Source organism: Rosa chinensis, chromosome 7 (genome assembly GCF_002994745.2).
Source record: "Rosa chinensis cultivar Old Blush chromosome 7, RchiOBHm-V2, whole genome shotgun sequence".
Taxonomy (NCBI): Eukaryota; Viridiplantae; Streptophyta; class Magnoliopsida; order Rosales; family Rosaceae; genus Rosa; species Rosa chinensis.
This window is the reverse complement of record NC_037094.1, coordinates 3253210-3271426: the sequence shown is the minus strand read 5'-3', so window position 1 is coordinate 3271426 and position 18217 is coordinate 3253210. Positions and strand designations below refer to the sequence as shown.

The 18217-nt window shown below is 35.4% G+C and overlaps 2 protein-coding genes across 2 annotated transcripts; one reads left to right on the top strand and one right to left on the bottom strand.

The window, feature by feature from the left end:
* The first annotated feature begins 256 nt into the window (after positions 1–256).
* LOC112179486 (ATP-citrate synthase alpha chain protein 1) lies at positions 257–2202 on the top strand. Its single transcript, XM_024317904.2, has 8 exons — positions 257–279; positions 367–472; positions 840–1016; positions 1105–1266; positions 1417–1497; positions 1759–1810; positions 1890–2004; positions 2142–2202. Exons 2-8 carry the CDS (start codon positions 374–376, stop codon positions 2200–2202), a joined length of 747 nt encoding a protein of 248 aa, XP_024173672.1. The 5' UTR covers positions 257–279; positions 367–373.
* A 5066-nt stretch (positions 2203–7268) lies between these two features.
* Positions 7269–9173, bottom strand: LOC112176838 (NAC domain-containing protein 100). Its single transcript, XM_024314926.2, has 3 exons — positions 8636–9173; positions 8221–8498; positions 7269–8141 (listed from the first exon to the last, which is right to left on the bottom strand). The coding sequence occupies exons 1-3, from the start codon at positions 8841–8843 to the stop codon at positions 7563–7565; spliced, it is 1065 nt and encodes a 354-aa protein (XP_024170694.1). The 5' UTR covers positions 8844–9173; the 3' UTR covers positions 7269–7562.
* Positions 9174–18217: the final 9044 nt, after the last annotated feature.

The following is an 18217-nucleotide window of genomic DNA, read 5'->3' as shown; positions in this document are numbered from 1 at the left end:
CTTGTGTTTCTTTCATTTGAATTATGGGTTTTGTAATTTGTACAACCGGGTACCGCAAATTGTTGATTTCAGTGATGTAATTTGAAGCCCATTTGATTATGATGAGGTCGATTATGATGAGTACTTTTCTGGTCTGACTGTGGAATCTCAAAAGATTAATACAGAATTGAGTCATTAAGGTTCTTTGTTGGCACTACAGAAATCAGTTAGCATTGCATCTTCCTACCTAACTCCCACAAACCCAACACCAAAGGTCCAAAACCCAACTCTTCTTTCAAGGTAAGGTTGCATCAAACCCTTGAGAATTGAATAAAGTTGGTCTCTTTTGGTAGATTGGTTTTGATTTTGTGGTGCAAATCATAGCAGGTGAGAAATGGCACGCAAGAAGATCCGAGAGTACGACTCCAAGAGGTTGTTGAAGGAACACTTCAAGAGGATCGCTGGCCGTGAATTGCCTCTCAAATCTGCCCAGGTCAGTCTTTGATTCAGATTTTGCTCAAGCATTTTGGATCTTAAAGATTCAAGCTTTGAAAGATTTGTGATACATTTGAAGAAATCATGTGTATTGTGTAAATGGTGGTTACAGAGTACAATGTTTAAAGTAGTTAGATCTAATTTGAGCTCAATAGATTGAGGAGAGTTTTTAGATTGTTGAAGATCAAATCTTTAGCCAATTGTTAGACCACATATACCCTTAACTAGATTGTTAAAGATTTAAGCAATCTGTTTGTGTGATCCCTGTCTAGAAGAAGAAAATTTGATGTGTTGCTGAACATAAATTTTGTTGCAAGTTGTAGCTTATTGATTTTTTCCTTTTTCTTTTTTGGTTCGATCTTTAGATTACCGAATCAACTGATTTCAATGAGCTACTTGAGAAGGAGACTTGGCTCTCTACTTCCAAGTTGGTTGTCAAGCCTGACATGTTGTTTGGAAAGCGTGGGAAGAGTGGTTTGGTTGCCTTGAACCTGGATTTCGCCCAAGTCGTCACCTTTGTGAAGGAGCGCCTAGGCAAAGAGGTACTTTAAGTTTCCTATGGCTTCATACATATCGCTCCTTTTGACAATTGGGAGAGTTCCGCTTACATGTTTCATTTCCGATTTACAGGTTGAGATGGGTGGCTGCAAAGGACCCATCACAACATTCATTGTCGAGCCCTTCATTCCCCACAATGAAGAGTTTTATATTAACATCGTCTCAGATAGACTTGGGAATAGCATAAGCTTCTCAGAGTGTGGAGGAATTGACATTGAGGAGAACTGGGATAAGGTATGTTTCGGATGTCATTTTGTTACTGAATATATCTGAAATCCTATAATACATCTTTATTTGTTCTATGATAATCTAAAGAACCTGGAGGAGATTTGTAGGAAAGACTTGAACCTTCTTATTTATAAAAAAAACTTATACTTTGTACAGGTCAAGACCATATTTGTCCCAACGGGAGCTTCCCTTACACCAGATGTATCTGCTCCACTTGTTGCAACCCTTCCCTTGGAGGTAATACCTTTGTGCTCAATGATATGGTATATTAGTTTTTGTTTATGTCTTCGCAGGAAGTCATTTTTCATGTTTTACACTATAGGTTTCCATCTTTTAATACATCAATGCCCAGTTTACTTCTGACTAGAAAAAAAAAATTAAGTTATTTGATTATTCTTAATTTATTAGTGGCTGGGTGCAATAATATGTTATGCTGTTCATTTCATGTTATTTGGGCTCATATTGGTAATCATTAACAAATTGTATTCTTAAATCCAGATTAAGAGCGAAATTGAGGACTTTATCAAGTCCGTATTTGCTCTATTTCAAGGTGTGTTAGAAAGTCTTTGACAATTCCATTTCATGGTACATTTGTAAGAAGAACCTTATTTACAATTAGTATGTTCCAGATCTCGACTTCACTTTTCTGGAGATTAATCCTTTTGCATTGGTTGATGGAAAGCCATATCCTTTGGATATGAGAGGCGAGCTGGATGACATTGCTGCTTTCAAGAACTTCAAAAAGTACAGTTCATTTTCTTTTGTTATATTATTACCTTCCCAGCTCTGTTATTTGGCCAAAGCTATATAATGCAATCTGATGGCTCTTCTGTTTTAGCGTACCACCTTCAACACCACCTTACATGATATAATTGTTTCAGGTGGGGCAATATTGAATTTCCAATGCCATTTGGAAGAGTTATGAGTCCTACAGAAAAGTGATTCATTAAGGTTCTTTGTTATATACGTAAAACTTTGCATTTGTGTGTAAGTATTGATAAACATGGGTGGAGAACACAAATCTGATTATTTCATTATATGTAGTAATCATTGGATGCTTACTGTTGTGAATCCGGAGGAAAACACTGTCTATTTCATGGATCCGTTGAAGAGGCGGTTACCCACTGCTTACTTGTTTTTTTCTTTAGTGCCATTGCTATGTATAATGCACACAGAGGCAAGAAAGGCAGGAGTTCAATTTTGTGGAAGAATTTAGCGGTAAGTATGTTTGAGCTAGGTTGGAATTGAATTACCTTTTAAACTATTGCAGATTTTGATTATGTTCTTTTGTTGTTAAATGTATCTGCCTTGCTTAGGGTATTCCTCCCCAACCTAGCTCTACGGAGTGTGGGTACTTCGTGATGAGATACATGCGAGATATAATTGAAGATAAGGATCTATCGTTTGTTCGTAAGGTACGCGCTAGGAATGAGCTGTATATATATATATATATATATATATATATATATATATATATATACTTGTGTTACTAAAGTTGGTATTCTCTATTTGTTTGAATGATCTGTATGGTAATGTTGGGTTGTTAACTTAAAACTGTTTCAGTGGGAGAGGAGAAGCAACTACATGTATAGCCAAGAGGACATTGATGTAATCCGGAATGAGTGGGCAAAATTTGTCGTCAAGTCATATATGTAGGAGCCATCAAGTAATTGGTTGAAGGAGATCGAGGGCAGTTTGTTCAGTTATATATATATGCTGATACATATATTCACATGCAGCATATGTGCATGTTTTTGGAACTTACATGTTGTATCAGCTTTTGCTTTCTTTCAATGTAATTAGCTTTTGCTTTCTTTCAATGTAATTAGCTACAATGCCTTCTATGATTTTATGGAATGGATGGATATATATATATATATATATATATATATGAATGCTACCTCTTTTGGTACATTAGATTGTTGAATTAGAGTATTTGAATGCTTAAATCTTTTATATTGTGAATTATTTTTGTGGAAATATTTCAGGTAAAGAATTGAAAATAATCAGACAACAGTCAATTACATTACGTTGTATGAATACGTATATATCGTTAATCACACAACAAATCAATTTTAATCACACAACGGTACCAACCAAATTTTGTTGTCTCATTAAAACTCACACAACAGAACGAATACATATCTGTTGTCCAATTAAAACTCACACAACAGAACGAATACATATCCGTTGTCCAATGTTAAATCACATAACAGTATAGAAATAAGATGTTGTATGACTTGTGAAGAATTCAACACTGAGCCTCACACATACAACAATTACTTATGATACCTGTTGTGTGAAGGAACAACCAACAACAGTCGCCATATTTTTCTGTTGTGTGATAAGTTAACCAACAACAGTGTGTACTTACTACTGTTGTCTGAGTGTTATGTTTCTGTTGTGTGAGAAGTTAACCAACAACAGCGTGTACTTAATTCTGTTGTCTGATCACCATCGAAAATGCGCCACATCTAATTTCTGGCATTGGCATGCGCAGAACTGGTGCAACGGTTATAAGCAATGCGTTGTGTCTATGGTATTCAGATAACGGTGTTTCACCGTTGTGTGAGTGTACTCATCACACAACATCGAGATAGACGACAGACATGGTGCACATCACACAACAGATTTCCACCGTTGTGTGATGCAGTTTTTGTAGTAGTGAGCTCTAAAGAAAAACCAAATATAAGTTCACTAAACTTTTACTTGCATATCTTCCCTAGCATTGTAGAAATGTTTTTGGCTTACATTCATTCACAAGAGTATTGGCTATAATTCACATTTCAAGTTTTCAACTGAATCCTTCAATAGAGAAGGACAGTTTCCATTGAAATTATCACACACATAAAAGTAGGATAATTAACGTAGTGAACTTTCAAACGAAAAAGAAAGGAAGAATAAGAAAAACTTGAAACTCATTGTTGTAAGGTAATGAAAATCAATCATGATGTTTATAAAATAGAAGCCTCCAATCCTGTCTCGATCTACTTCTTTATTAAGATCCGGCGCAAAATTATGAACTTTTACATAAAAGGTTAATAAGGGTGAGCTTGACTCACATCATACCCTATCCGAGCCAACCTAATTAAAGTGACCTTCAAGCTCATTCCCCTTATTGAGAAATTTACATTACTCACATCATTTCGGTAATGAAAATCCCCACGTAATTTACAATATTACTACACTTTTTACCATCCATTCATATTTTTGTTTCTTTCTCCCATAAGTCCAAAACTAGGCTTCTATACAAATATAAAGGGTACGGTGCCTAGTCTTTGTCCAACAGTCCCACACATATTGAATCCAAGCCATTTTAAAGATCATTTACAACAAACTATATGTATATCATAATATCAATAAAAACCTAGTACGAATTAGAAATTTATTAGGAGAACTTCAATTTTATACTGAAATCATTTTTTTATTTGATCAGTTAATTTATTTATTGATTTTCTATTTAATTGATTTTCAAACGGACAATATTCTGCGAAGAAGTTAAAGAATAATCAGTTTCAATCGTGAAAATCTCCGATTTAGAACGAGCACATCCGGTTTTTGGCAACTTTAGTTTTTGGACAAAAAAAGTAGGGTTTTCGATATCTCCGTCAAAAAGTCTCCAGGCGAGCAAAGCCGGGCGGCGGGCCTACGACACCGAAGACGCGTGGCGTGTTTTGGGTGCCTCAAAGTGTTGCATCGCTTGGCTATCAGGTGAGGGCAGCAAAACCTGAAGCTTATGCCCGTTTAGGAAAGGCTACGTGTCAACCGTTAGAAAGGCCTAACTCTTGTCCCATTCTTACCTCACGTTCATGTGGGTCTCCATTTCGTAGGGTTTCTACTGTTATTTTGACAAAAAGCACCACACCCATTTGTTAGTGAAGGGGTTTATTCAGCATGAGACTCAAAAAAAAAAAAAAAAAAGGGGGAAGGAAGGAATGAAGAAGAAGCTTTTGTAAAAATACAATTTGACTGGAAATTGCAACCCAAAACAAAATTAATCAAACTGCTTCCAACGTTTTTCTGGTTGATTTTGGTGATATATGTGTTATAAGATTACATAACGATTCTAATTTCAAAACATGATAATATATGTTTACAGCGATTTATGTATGAGAATATATTTTTCTCCAAATAGCATTGTTTCGATGAAACTGATTATATACATATTTATTCATGCCTAATTGCCTATGTTTATATGTACACGAAGCTTTTACAGTTAATATTGTCTTAATGAAGAGGAGGGTGTAAGAACATACATATGTGTAATGTGTTGATGCATATTGTTGAGTATATAGGGGACCTTGACATTATTGAGGTGATTTATTACAATCTGTGGGTCTTAATTAAGATAATTGATAAAATACACGACTACACGTGATGACACTAAAACTATGTGTAAGAGACAAAACTGTTGGCTCCATTTTTCAAACAATATCATTGGTGATGGGGATCATGTCGTGCAGGACTCAAATTCTCTCGTGGTTGGAAATTTGAGCACACACGTGTCAAAAACTAAAACCCACATGCTCTGTAAAACTCACTGGTTTGATAAAATGGAATTTCTAAATGGTGCTTTACAGCTTGATATAACTGAACGCATCATCAACTGATCATCGCGCATGAGCTAGGTAACTAGCTAGAGGAAAGAAACTGTTGAACCGGTATTGAACGTATGAATGAGTCTGCATGTAGGTGTATAAATAGAAATTACATATAAATCCAGCTCGTGTTCCTTCTTTTAAATATACTACGACTTGGTTTAATTTCTTGATTTGTTTCGTATATATCCAGTAATGTGAACATGATGAAGTTCATGTAAGGACAGTTCTTTTTCTTTTTTTCTTCCTGCAATTTTTTCCACCGGCCATTCATGATTTTAGTATATGTCAACTTTAGATTTCATCTCTGTTGAAGATTGAACTGATCTTGACTTGAAAAAGCAAAAAATTTGATTAGTCAATTGATTATTATATATGAAGTAGAGGCAATAAGTCATGACATTAAGCAAGAGCCAACAATTTTTTGGTAGGGATCGGGTTGTTTTTCTTAATAAGGTTCTCTAGTCAATGGGCTAATCAAATCAAGAAAATACCTAGATATATTTGTGCATGTATTCCTAGGGCACACTAAATCAATCTTCATGATCTTACTCGCACTATATATATATTATAGAGACACTTCAGTGTCAACTACTCTCTAAAGTCAAAGTAAGTTTTTCTTGTATTCTAGCTATTAGGTCGGGTTTTCAATAGGTTTCCAAAGCTAAAAGAGGAATTTTGATAAGAAATTAATGACATCAACTTGGATCTCCGACCTCCAACGTCTGGTGTCTGAATTGGAGATGGAAGGGAGATAATGTTGTGATTTCTATCCACAGTGGAAAATTGAATACAAATGTGAATATGATATGCTTGCGAGGGTTTGGAACATATTCTCTGACATAAATGGAAATGTATTGATAGAATATAGGATGATAATTGTTTGAGATTCGAAGATGATACTGTAATCCCGGCTCTCCATGCCATCTACTTCGTTGCCATCAATGCCATGCCTACTGAAGTCTACAAGTCCATGAACATACAAATGAATGAACTGAAGCGCCACATATTGAGAGAGAGATCGAACCTACCCCGAAAGATATGGAACTCGAATGTTATAGTTCCTTTTTCACTACGTTGGAGAGCTCAAACAGACTGAAATCGACCTAATTTTCTCAACTCATTTTCATTTCCACCTTCACCATTTCCTACTTGAACTGATCCTTGGCATTTTTTATATGTCTCAGGAGAGAGAAATAAGGTCAACACTCGGACACCCGAAATTAGCTGAGTTCCTCCCCACAACTAGAAATTGATAATCCAAAATATTGTGATAAAAAACAACAAAGAATGAAACTGATCCATCATACCCTGAGTGATGTCACTGATTTCATTATAAATTTCCAGAGGACTAATAAGGTGCAAGATTGCAGCAACTAGAGCATACAAAATAAGATCATTACCACCAACTGAATCTCATTCGCTTATGTCACCAATATTGTATAGCACCTTCACAAGAATGATGCCAATATCTGAACAGTTTCAACAAGCTAGATTTAAATACAAAAGCAGTTTTCACATCATAATAATTTCTCACATTACTACATAACGTAGGCCTCACTTTCATCAAATTCTCTTTTTAATTCAGAAAATATCATATTCACAGACCCAAACCATCAATCAACTCTCATAAAACGTTAACAATAATAATAAGCTAGTAGCTGAAGCTAGCTGTACTTCTTTCTTTCACTACACATAACAGATTCACATCCAAAAGTTATCTTGATCATCAAATGGCCTCCTACCCATCTCAGGATTTGGCATGACAGAAGAGATTTCAGGGTTCACATCAGTAGTAAGACCTGTTTCTTGAGACACACTGACCATGTCCCTCTCTGTTTTGAAGTTCTGCCTCATGAATGAGACATTGTTTTCAAGCAAGGCCCTCAGATGGTCTTGCATTAAAACCGAACTCGGAAACTGGAAATTCGCAGATGAAACGGGAGCAGAGCAGAGTGAATTCTGATACGTGACTCGTGGGAAAGCGTTGTTGTTGTTTAAAGGATTCGAAGAAACAGAGAAAAGAGGATTGCTGTTGATGTAATCAACAATCCCTTGATTTCTTTGAGAATCAATGGACTCATGGTTGGAGAAGCAGGGCACGTAATTCGACTCTGAAGCAGGTCTGGTCTTGGCGCCGTTGTAAGGCGCTGAGTCCAACAAAGGTGGTAAACCAGAAGAACCCATTTCAGTTCCATGAGGACCGGAATTCACAAGTCCAGTAATATGGATTTTTTTACCACCAGCAGATTTTTCAAAGACCCTACAAATCACCCATTCGTTCTGCAAATTTGAGATCAAAACAGGGTCAGAAACAGAGGAAAACAGAGTAAACAAGGTGAAACAGAGAGAAATGTCATACCCTTGCAGATTTGGGGAGGTTGTGGACTGAGAATTTACCCTCCAGTCTGTATTCATGCATGACCCAGTTGCTCTTTTCACCTTTTGGGGCTCTGCCCCCGTAGAAAACAAGGGTCTTCTTCATGCCAACCAAGGATTTCCCTTTGTAAATCTCCTTGTCTTTCCCAGTAGCTTTCCAATATCCAGCTTCAGTTGCTCTGTTTGTCCTCAGACCAGTCGGATACTTTCTATCCCTCACACAGAAAAAGTACCATTCCTTCTCTCCCATTTTCGCTTTATCTTCATCCACAAACCAAAAATTAAAATCAAGCGAAAGAAAAACCAAAACCCCATAATCAAATCGAATTGAAAATTGCAAACACTGAAATAGACGTTCAAAACAAATGGGAAACTGTTCTTTTTCTTGAGAAACTTACATGGCAAATCCCAAGGCTCAGACTTGTTCAAGTCCACATCACCAATTGCTTTGCAGCCGAAGTTGGAATCGATAACCTTCTTGTGCAGGTAGTGAGAAATAAGCTCTTCATCGGTTGGATGGAATCGAAACCCCGGTGGCAAATCAATCTGATCATCTTCCCTGAAAGTTCCAGCTTGAACAGCAAACTTCTCCATTTCTTGCATCATTGATACCTTAAAACCTCACTTCTAGCTTTCTTGTCGAAAACCGTTTTTTCAGAATCAGGGTTTTGATCAACACGGCATGGTTTTCAAAATAAAACCTCAATTTCTACAAATAGAGTCCTCTGGATTTCTCAAACTTCAATGAGTTGTGACCAATACAGCTTTCAGCTCACAGATTTTCAGAACATGAAACAGAACCGAGGAAGATCGGAAGCAAAAAGTTTGTTGTCAAGGAGCAAAAGGGTAAAGCTCGAGGAAAAGAAGAGAAGCCATGGAACAAGTTGTGAGAGAAGGATGAAATTTTAAGAGAAAGAAAAGCAATACGAGAAACAGAAGCCCCCTAAATACTGGTGTGTTTGGAGAGAAAGAAACGTGGTATGGAAGGCAACTCTGGTTAGGAAGGTCGTTTTAGTTTCTCTTTAACATTTTTTTTAAACCAATTCTACCCTCCTCAAATTTGACCAAAGACAAATGAACCCATCCAAGTACTATGCATGTGATTTTAATTGATTTATTACCAATTTAATATGTTTTAGTTTTGTCAATGCCCTACTAATTTCAACTAATTAGATTTTCTAACTTCAAATAACTATTTCATCATTTGAATCAAAGACATACAATGTAGATATAACTGTATGCTTGCTTGTTGTGTTGTCATTAAATTTTGATTCACATGTTTAATTAAACGATTATTGATTACCACACGTATCTTAGTTATTTTTATATTATAGATTAAATAGACTTTGAAGTTAATAGAAAGAGAGCATTCGTGGTATAAGTGAGCAATACAATTATTTTGTAATGCCAAAATAATGAATTGACATACATTTTAAATATTAATCATCAAATACACAAAACAAATTGTGCACTAAATTAAGTTACAGTGTAACTATAGATCACAGACGCAATTGTCCATACATGATTTGATTCATTAGTTTGATACTTTGATATGACTTCTGATTTGATGTTGTTCGTTTCATTTGTGTACAAGGATCACAGGCATACATCATAATTAATTTTTTTTTCTTTTAATTTTTTCATTTTGGACAATAAGTTTAAAACCATCAAGGAGCTCAGAATATAATCTGTTGTTTTTTGTAGTGAACATTATGTTAGCTGATAAGTGATACAGCTGTGAGTGTGAATGCATAGAAAATTAAAAAATTGTTCACCTCTTGCAAATTAGTTCCGTCTAAAAGACCATTATAGCCCTTTTATTTTCATAAGAAAAATCAGAAATATGTGAAATGGCGATTAGCCGACAGGCACTACACAGACTTTTTATGTGATTGTCAATGAAAAGTGACATCAATTAGGTCGAAGAAGAACTTCAACTAATAATAGACAAATGATTTCAAAAAGATCTACGGGAAAAAACGATTGAAAAAAAATTCTAACTTGTTTAGATATCAAAACACAGCCTAATTATTGCGATCTTTGATATCGCTTAACTCATGAATTTATATCAAATTAGAGTCAATTTACCTAAACCTTAAACTTTAAATTTTGAACTTTATTAATTTTCTTTTGGTAACCATTGACAGTACCAATATGATCATAACAGATTAAACGCATCACAAACACACACGATATGATCCCCCTGACCGCAACAATTAAATAAAGTATTCAACTTCTTGCAAGGGGTGACGTAAAAGGTGCTTGTTGATTAAAGCCATTAAGTGGTTATTGGTTAGGTGAAAGAAAGTTTGTTAATGCATCTAAGCTAATTTGTCCAATATGTTGAGAAGATTAGTGCTAGTATCAACAATTTGAACCTGTAACGTTTGTTGTTTTTCATTTATGGTTAAATGTAGATTCTCAAATATTGCTTTAAGGAATTCCCATTTGACTTAAATTCATAAAAATCTTATGAGGACCTCTTTCATAGAACTTTTACACGTGATGGGTGCATATTATTATTATTTTTTTAAGAATATCATGTCGATATATTAATACTTAGGACAGAAAGGACCATTACATATCCCTCTACCATCTATGGGTAGATAAAGAGTTTATGGTCAACCACAACGATACATAGATTAGGTCCGATCATCTAACGGTACTCATGCTTACTTATTCAAGAAAGTCTAGAAACTATGTAACCTAAGACAAGTTACTTGGCAAAATAAAAGAAAAATAAATTCAAATTTTTTACTTGCCCTTAACACTAGGGCTAGGAGGTTTTCCCAGACAAAACACACTTAGTACTTCTTCAGCTAGTATGTTCTTGGTCTTTGGGGGGTTCTTGTTCTTTGACCCCAGATGACAACCCTTCTTCTTCTTACCATCAGTCTTTGCAGCCTGCCCTCCATCCTTGGGCATCATGACCTCCGCTGGCACTAGCATACCACTAGGAGTCTCAACTAAACCAAGTGATTTGGCAGTGAATGGAAGAGCAGGAATCTTTACCTTCTTCATGGGTGCAGTATTGCCATTAAACTCATCCATCATAAACTTCATTTTCTTTAGTGAGGAGAATGGTGAGGGAGGGCGGCTTCGCTTCAGTGGATCCAGTTGCTGCTCATCAACTGGGATCAATGCTAAGGTTTCGTCAGTGCCAGTTGCATCCTGCATATGTGCATTCCGGATAAGGACCGGTTTGCGCTGCTTCATAGTGTCTTTTATGCCAAATAGGTTTCGAGCAATAAGGGTAAAATCGGGGTCTGCACTCCCTTAAAGCGAAAAACTCCATTATTGAAGATATCTGCAAAGTTTCAAAAAGGATTGCACAGTCCAATTATTTTGTCACATGTTTCAGGGGTCGGCGGCCTGTTGCTGCTGCTCCAGTGTGTTGGTCATCTTGCAAGTTCTATCCACATGATAGATCAAGTGACAGGTCTTGCACTCACCAACCAAGTTCTTGAAAAAGAACGAGATTTATTCCACCACATTTGGTGCCAGCTTTAGGGGTTTTTTTTTTTTTTTTTTTATCCAAGGAAAAAGGGCTTAGAGATATCATGAGAGACTCTTACCCTATTCTTGCCCGTTCTGTGACTTCTGTCAAAAAGCTTCGTGTCCATGTCTTAAAAATTTCCCGCAACATAGGCCACATTGACGATGTGGTCCTGACTTCCAATGCAGGAGGAATATTGTCGATCTTAACCCAGAAGAAGAGAGACTCCATTGCCACTGTATTAGGTTCGCTAGGCCATCATACGCCTGAATGATCACCGGGTGCAAATTATATTTGGTGGTGATCGATCTCAAATTAGAATGATACATTGTGAGATGATCACTACTTGACAATCTCAAACAATAAAATAAAAATTCTGAATTTCCCACTGGCTTCATTGTATATAAATCAATCTTTACTATTAAGTGTTCTATTTGTCAACCACATGTAAGTACCAATATTTTTATGATCACTTCAACAAATTATTCATTGTTCCAAAAAAAAAATTATCTAAAAATAATTTACAACCTAATTAAAGAAAGTACATGTTTATACTGTTCAGACTTTACACTTTCTGACTTTTTTTAATATTTTTTTATATAACAACTATGAACTAGAATACACATATTCTAGAGAAGTTTTATATACACATCCCCATTTACTCGATACACACCCCTAATTTTTTTGTGCATCTTTTTCTTTAAACTTCCTCTTCTGCTCTTCTTTCTTATTAGGAAATTTTTATTTGTACATATCTAATTACTTGATACTCAAAATCTGATACTATTATATGACCTCCCATGTACGACCATCACTTACTACATGTTCTTCTAGTTTCAAAGAAGGTGAGAATGCAAAGGTACTGGAGTGAGGCTAAAGGAGAAAATATACAATTAACCTTCACAAGTATAATCAAATCATCATACAAACACAATTAATGAAGTGAGGAATTGAGTAGGAGATACTTGTTGTTGTCAGCATTTGTTTAATAATCTATCAAAAATATTAATCCAATTGTTGTATTATTCTCCATGTGAGGGTCAAAATGAAGATTGAAACCTAAAGATGGACTCTATTCCATCCACTTTACATTCAACAATGTAAACAACTGGTGGATCAATGGTGGGCGGTAAGATAGAGGTGATGCGATGACGAGGTGGATGGTGGTCGATTTAATGAATTGACGTAGTGCTTTTATTTGTTTTAAAAGATGAATTTTAAAAGAAAAATTGGATAAAACCATAAGTAAATAGATATGTGTAAATAAAAGTTTCCTAATAAGAAAGAAGTGCATAAGAGGAAGTTTAAGGAAGATGATGGAAAAAAAAAATTATGGGTGTGTATCTAGTAAATGGGGATGTGTATATAAAACTTCTCTATATTCTATAAAAAAAAATACACATATATCGTAGGTCCTGTCCACTTAGTATATGAGCGAAATTAACTCTTTTCCCTATGGAAAAAAAAAGAGTATAGTGTAAAATGTCTATGTAAAATGGTGATTTCCATATTGATTTATTAGCTTTTTTCCCTATGTTTTAATTAAATAACAATTGAAATATTTGAAATATGATCTTGAATTGCTAGCTAGCTAGGTCAGCAATTTTGGTCACCATGAGGATCAAATCAAACCAGCTTTTCTCCAAGTTGTCTGACCTAAAAGTCTAAAACCAACTCGACTAATTAAAAACTGGCTCGGAAGCGGCCTAAATATCTACTTAGTGTGGGCTAAAAGGGGCCTAAAACGAAGTTTACAATTCAACGCCGAAGTTGCATTTAGAATTTGTTCCAAAAGTGATGGAAAATATTCAATATATGTCATTTCCTAATTGTAATTTGTTATTGTAATTTGACCCAATAATGATTCCAATTGTTTTGACTTTTGTACATGCACTTTTGCCACTTCAGGGTTTCGTAACAAAACCAGACTTTCCTTTTCTGGAAACATGTCACCCCTCGACGCGTGTGCTAGGGTTTTGGCTTTGTCTTAGGAATTTCAATCCGGTCAGTAGTCTCGCAAAAATGGACCAATCGGCGATGTCCTTATCTTTCCACGTTTGTATCACGATAGCTAGGATTTGACAGCACCCGATCACAGTCAGGCAATTCGCCACTTGGCCTCTTCTGGTTCGACAAGTTCTTGATATTTGATTAATGAGACTTAACTAAGCCAGGACTAGTTTAGTTAATCAAACCCTAGGGCCCTGTTTCCTTGGTCCCAACATAAGGAATTGCAAAGGAGCAGAGAGGTGGCAATATCTGGTTGGTAAAGAAGCCAAGACTTATATTATTGGGGACTATATATGATCGAGTTAGGCAAAGGTCATTCTTTGAATATTGAAAACCACATCCTTGGCTTCAGGGTATTTGATATGGATTATGAAGACGACGAAGATCTTAATCACCGTTAATATTATTCAACGTCTCTTTTTTTTTTTTTTGGTACTGATGAATGAATATGGTTGACTCATTTTGATGCGCTGCCTAACTTTGGATGTGATTGCAGTGATTAGGGCTGTCAATTCCGACACGATCCGATAACACGACTCGAAACCCGCACGAAATAAAGCGGGTTGAACCCGCACGATTAAAAAGCGGGTCAGTCGTGGGTCAACCCGCCATGACCCATTTAATAAATGGGTTGGCCACGGGTCAACCCGCCAACACGAAGTGAACCCGTATAACCCGATTATGTTATACTTCTTCTTGAAATTTTGGACGTTAGGAGTATTTGATCATAGGATTAGACAATTTGAAATATTTTGCTTTATAATTATTGGATTTAATAATTTATATTATTCGTCTTGTGGAGTTTTTAGTGAATTTAATCAATTTATGCATTTTTTTAGTTAAATGGGTCGCATTGTTAACCCTTAAATGAGTCATTTTGTCTAACACGACATGACCTATTTGTTAAATGGGTTAAGCGGGTTGGAAACGGGTAACCCGTTTAATAAATAGGTTGGGTTTGAGTTTAGATTTTTGACACGATTATTAAATGGGTTGGGTTTGGGTTTGTATCTTAAGACACGACAAATATCTTGACCCGACACGAACCCAACCCGACACGACCCATTGACAGCCCTAGCAGTGATGGAAATTTTTTATATACGTCTGGATTCGATTGAATTTGTTCGTGGCTTCTTTGCAATTACATTAGTATAGTCTGATTAATTTGCGGCAGAAACCTAGCCCTATTTTGATCGAAGATACTCTGTTTTGTTTATCTAGACTACTCGGCAGATTTAAGCACCCAGTTTTGTGCCAACCAATACAAGTTACAAACTCAAAAACGTGTTTAAAATTTTCGGGGTGATGACTCACTAATCACGATTGTCATGTTTTCTATGTTTTGGTGAGAGCTAGCATTGGGGGATTAGATTAGGCCAGCAAGGGTCTTTCTCAGAATTCCTCTACGGGGCAGATAAATCTATACTATTATTAAGAGAAGAGAGTTTGTCAGCCAAAACAGAAATTTTTTACCAAAATATCCCTCAAATATTAAAAAACATTTGAACTGAAATATTTGAGAAAGACAAAATGGTCAATTCACAAATAAAAGAAAAACAAGAGAAATTTATTATAAAAAAAAAACAAAATATGTGCAGCAATTTTCTCCACATTCTGTGGAATAACTTCTCACATAATTATCCACACCCATAGGGTGTGTTTGGTGTCTAGTATATGATATAATAAGATGTTGATCGTTGACAATTTCCGAGATATTTGCTGGTTGGAGAAAAAGTAGAGTTTCAAAAAATCTAATTAGTCTTGGCCATACTTATTTATAGTCAAATAGAAGCCGCTAATAAGGGATTTAAGATAAGATAATTATCCTTAAGCAAAATATGTGTAATTCATTCAACAAATAGAATCTGGGGTGGAGCAAGACTCTGGTTGGAGGTATTTGTAGGGAAAAGGTGAAGCAAATTAAGAAGGAAGATGAAGAAGAAGAAAGATGCACGTACATGCCACAAAAATATTATAATATCATCGTGTTTTAAAGTAAATGTTTGTTTATGTCAAATTAAGGGGCCGGGAAAGTGGTTGGGAATAGGAGGGAAAGAGACATACATATCAGACGAATGTGTTAATATTTTCATGACATCAAGAAATACAGAGAGTTTGCTCACTTCAAACTGTCGCGTAAATAGATGCGTGTGTATACAGTCCTTCTTGGCTAAGGACATCCTTACTTAAGCTTTGATATGGATTTTCAGTTTTTGACAACTTTTCGATAACATATTTACATCTTAACCGTTCAGTTTTTAACTCATAATACATAGATCATCCATGCAAAATTTCAGTCAAATTAATGATCGTTAAGTCATTCAAAACTGTAAGTTACAACAATGAAAACGAACGGTTTCGGTTCGACATATTCGGTTCGTTCGTGTAAATTGCAGTTTTGGATGTCTTAACAATCATCAATTTGGCTGAAAATTTGTATAAGTGATCTATACATTAGGAGCTAAAAACTGAACGATTAAGGTGTGAATATGTGATTAAAAAGTGGCCAAAAATTGAAAATCCGTTCTATAATTTTAGGTAAGGATATCCTTACTTGAGAAAAATCATATATATATATATATATATATATGAACTCTAATGATTTATGCACAGAGCCTTAGTATAAGTGTCAATAGACCAATCAATCAGTGTTAATAGCTTACGAAGTTTTTCATATATGCAGGTGTCAAAAGCCTTAGTATAATTAATTATGCCTATATCTTTGTTTCTTTTTCACAATGTAACGATCCTTACATTATGATCGATCGTATATAAGTATTGATTCTTGTAATTGATAACAACATTATGGGTACTTTAATATATAGTTTCATGAAATCTGTTATGTCGACGAAATCAAATCATCTTAAAGCCACACAAGTTTAGGCATTCAAATATCTGACCATTAATTTGGTACAACTAATGAGCAATATGATGATGTCAAAAGGATTTTTAGTTCTATGTTTTTATCATTTTTTATGAATGTAGCCAGGGCCAGGGCCTCCTTACAGCTTTCACTCTTTGTTTAATGACTTTAATCCAGATCTAGAATTTTGGAAGTATAAAAAATACTGTGATGGCCTTACATTCAAAGGATTGACAACATCAATTCCCTAATAATTGAATTCGGTGGGACAAAGTAACCAAATGAAAGAGACTGTGACAACTAAATTAAGTCATTATGCAATATTAGCATATACATGTAGATGTTTAGAAGACGAGAATGCAGTTGCTTTTCAAAGAATTTTGTTTTTTGTTTTTTTTTTTTTTTTTCATTCTTGAGAAAAGAAAAGCCCGGGGATAATGTACTGAATAGGCCAAAGAGCTATTGATTAACCTAGCTAATGCATATTGCTTCAACAAGTATATTAAAAGATGACACTTTCCATACTATACAAACATACTATGAGGGTTTAGTTTGTCCTCCCAAAGATTGGACAAGTTGAGCCTAGCCTAGCTTGAAGTAAATTAAAGCTTTAGCTATAATCCTCTAATAGTGATTGATGAAGACATAAAGTATCAATAATACACAAGCAGGTGAATTACACAGCTTGAAGAAGATCGATCGATGCAGTTGTATCTCTTTGTGCAGAGTTTTCCATAATAGTTCGCCCCTTATGGCATCCAAGAAAGTACAATTAATCACAGCAAGGGTTTATTGATAAAGCTAGCTCCACCGCAAAAATGCAAAACCACTTTTGCTTCTTCTACTCACGCTAGACTGAAAAGCCAAAGCAGAAATGGCCATTTGAGACTTTTGATTGAGTGATTTTTAAGTGTTTCTCTGAGTTTGATTGTACGACCGGTGATCAAACATGCCATATCTGCAGCACACCAACTTTGGTTGGAACCTCGCCCTAAAAGAGAATCTGCCAATTTGTTACTTACCATCTGAGCCTCTGCACACCATGCACCCAACTACAAACCCATGTGAGAAAATAAATGCATGACATGATCGATGGTTTAGAAAAACCAAACCCACTCAGTGCATTAAAAGGCAAGCCCAACCATAGAACAAACCAGGTTGAAATTTGCAGATGCATAAACTTTCTTTAGAGAGCAATCCAAAAGTATCATCTAAACAAGGAAAAAGTGAATCAAAAGTAACCGTCCATAATGGAAAAAGAATCAAAAGATAGAATCCACATTAGCATTATGTTCTATGTAGGTGAGAATCAATAATTCTAATTTCATTGAAATGGATCCAACTCTTAACGTATCATATCATCACCTGGCACTATTCAAAAGTTTCAAACTAACCATACGGTCATTATACGTATTACAGTAGTATATATTTTGTCAAGACTAAAAGTATTTCCTTTTCTAAAGTCGGAAAATGAAGAAAATCGTTTTAAAAAATAGAGCACATGTGAGATGTAATGGCATGTTGAAACATGTTAAACCTTGTTAACACTACTTTTTCTTGAGATTCTCCCATACCATAAGTTCATTATTCATAGAGCATGATTTTCAGAAT

Coding starts and splice junctions, on each gene's coding strand:
- LOC112179486 (XM_024317904.2), top strand. CDS start 374: ATGGCACGCAAGAAGATCCGAGAGTACGACTCCAAGAGGTTGTTGAAG. Junction 1,498..1,758: donor TTGCAACCCTTCCCTTGGAG/GTAATACCTTTG, acceptor TCTTAAATCCAG/ATTAAGAGCGAAATTGAGGA. Junction 1,811..1,889: donor CGTATTTGCTCTATTTCAAG/GTGTGTTAGAAA, acceptor AGTATGTTCCAG/ATCTCGACTTCACTTTTCTG.
- LOC112176838 (XM_024314926.2), bottom strand. CDS start 8,843: ATGATGCAAGAAATGGAGAAGTTTGCTGTTCAAGCTGGAACTTTCAGG. Junction 8,499..8,635: donor TGAGCCTTGGGATTTGCCAT/GTAAGTTTCTCA, acceptor TTGTGGATGAAG/ATAAAGCGAAAATGGGAGAG. Junction 8,142..8,220: donor ACCTCCCCAAATCTGCAAGG/GTATGACATTTC, acceptor TCAAATTTGCAG/AACGAATGGGTGATTTGTAG.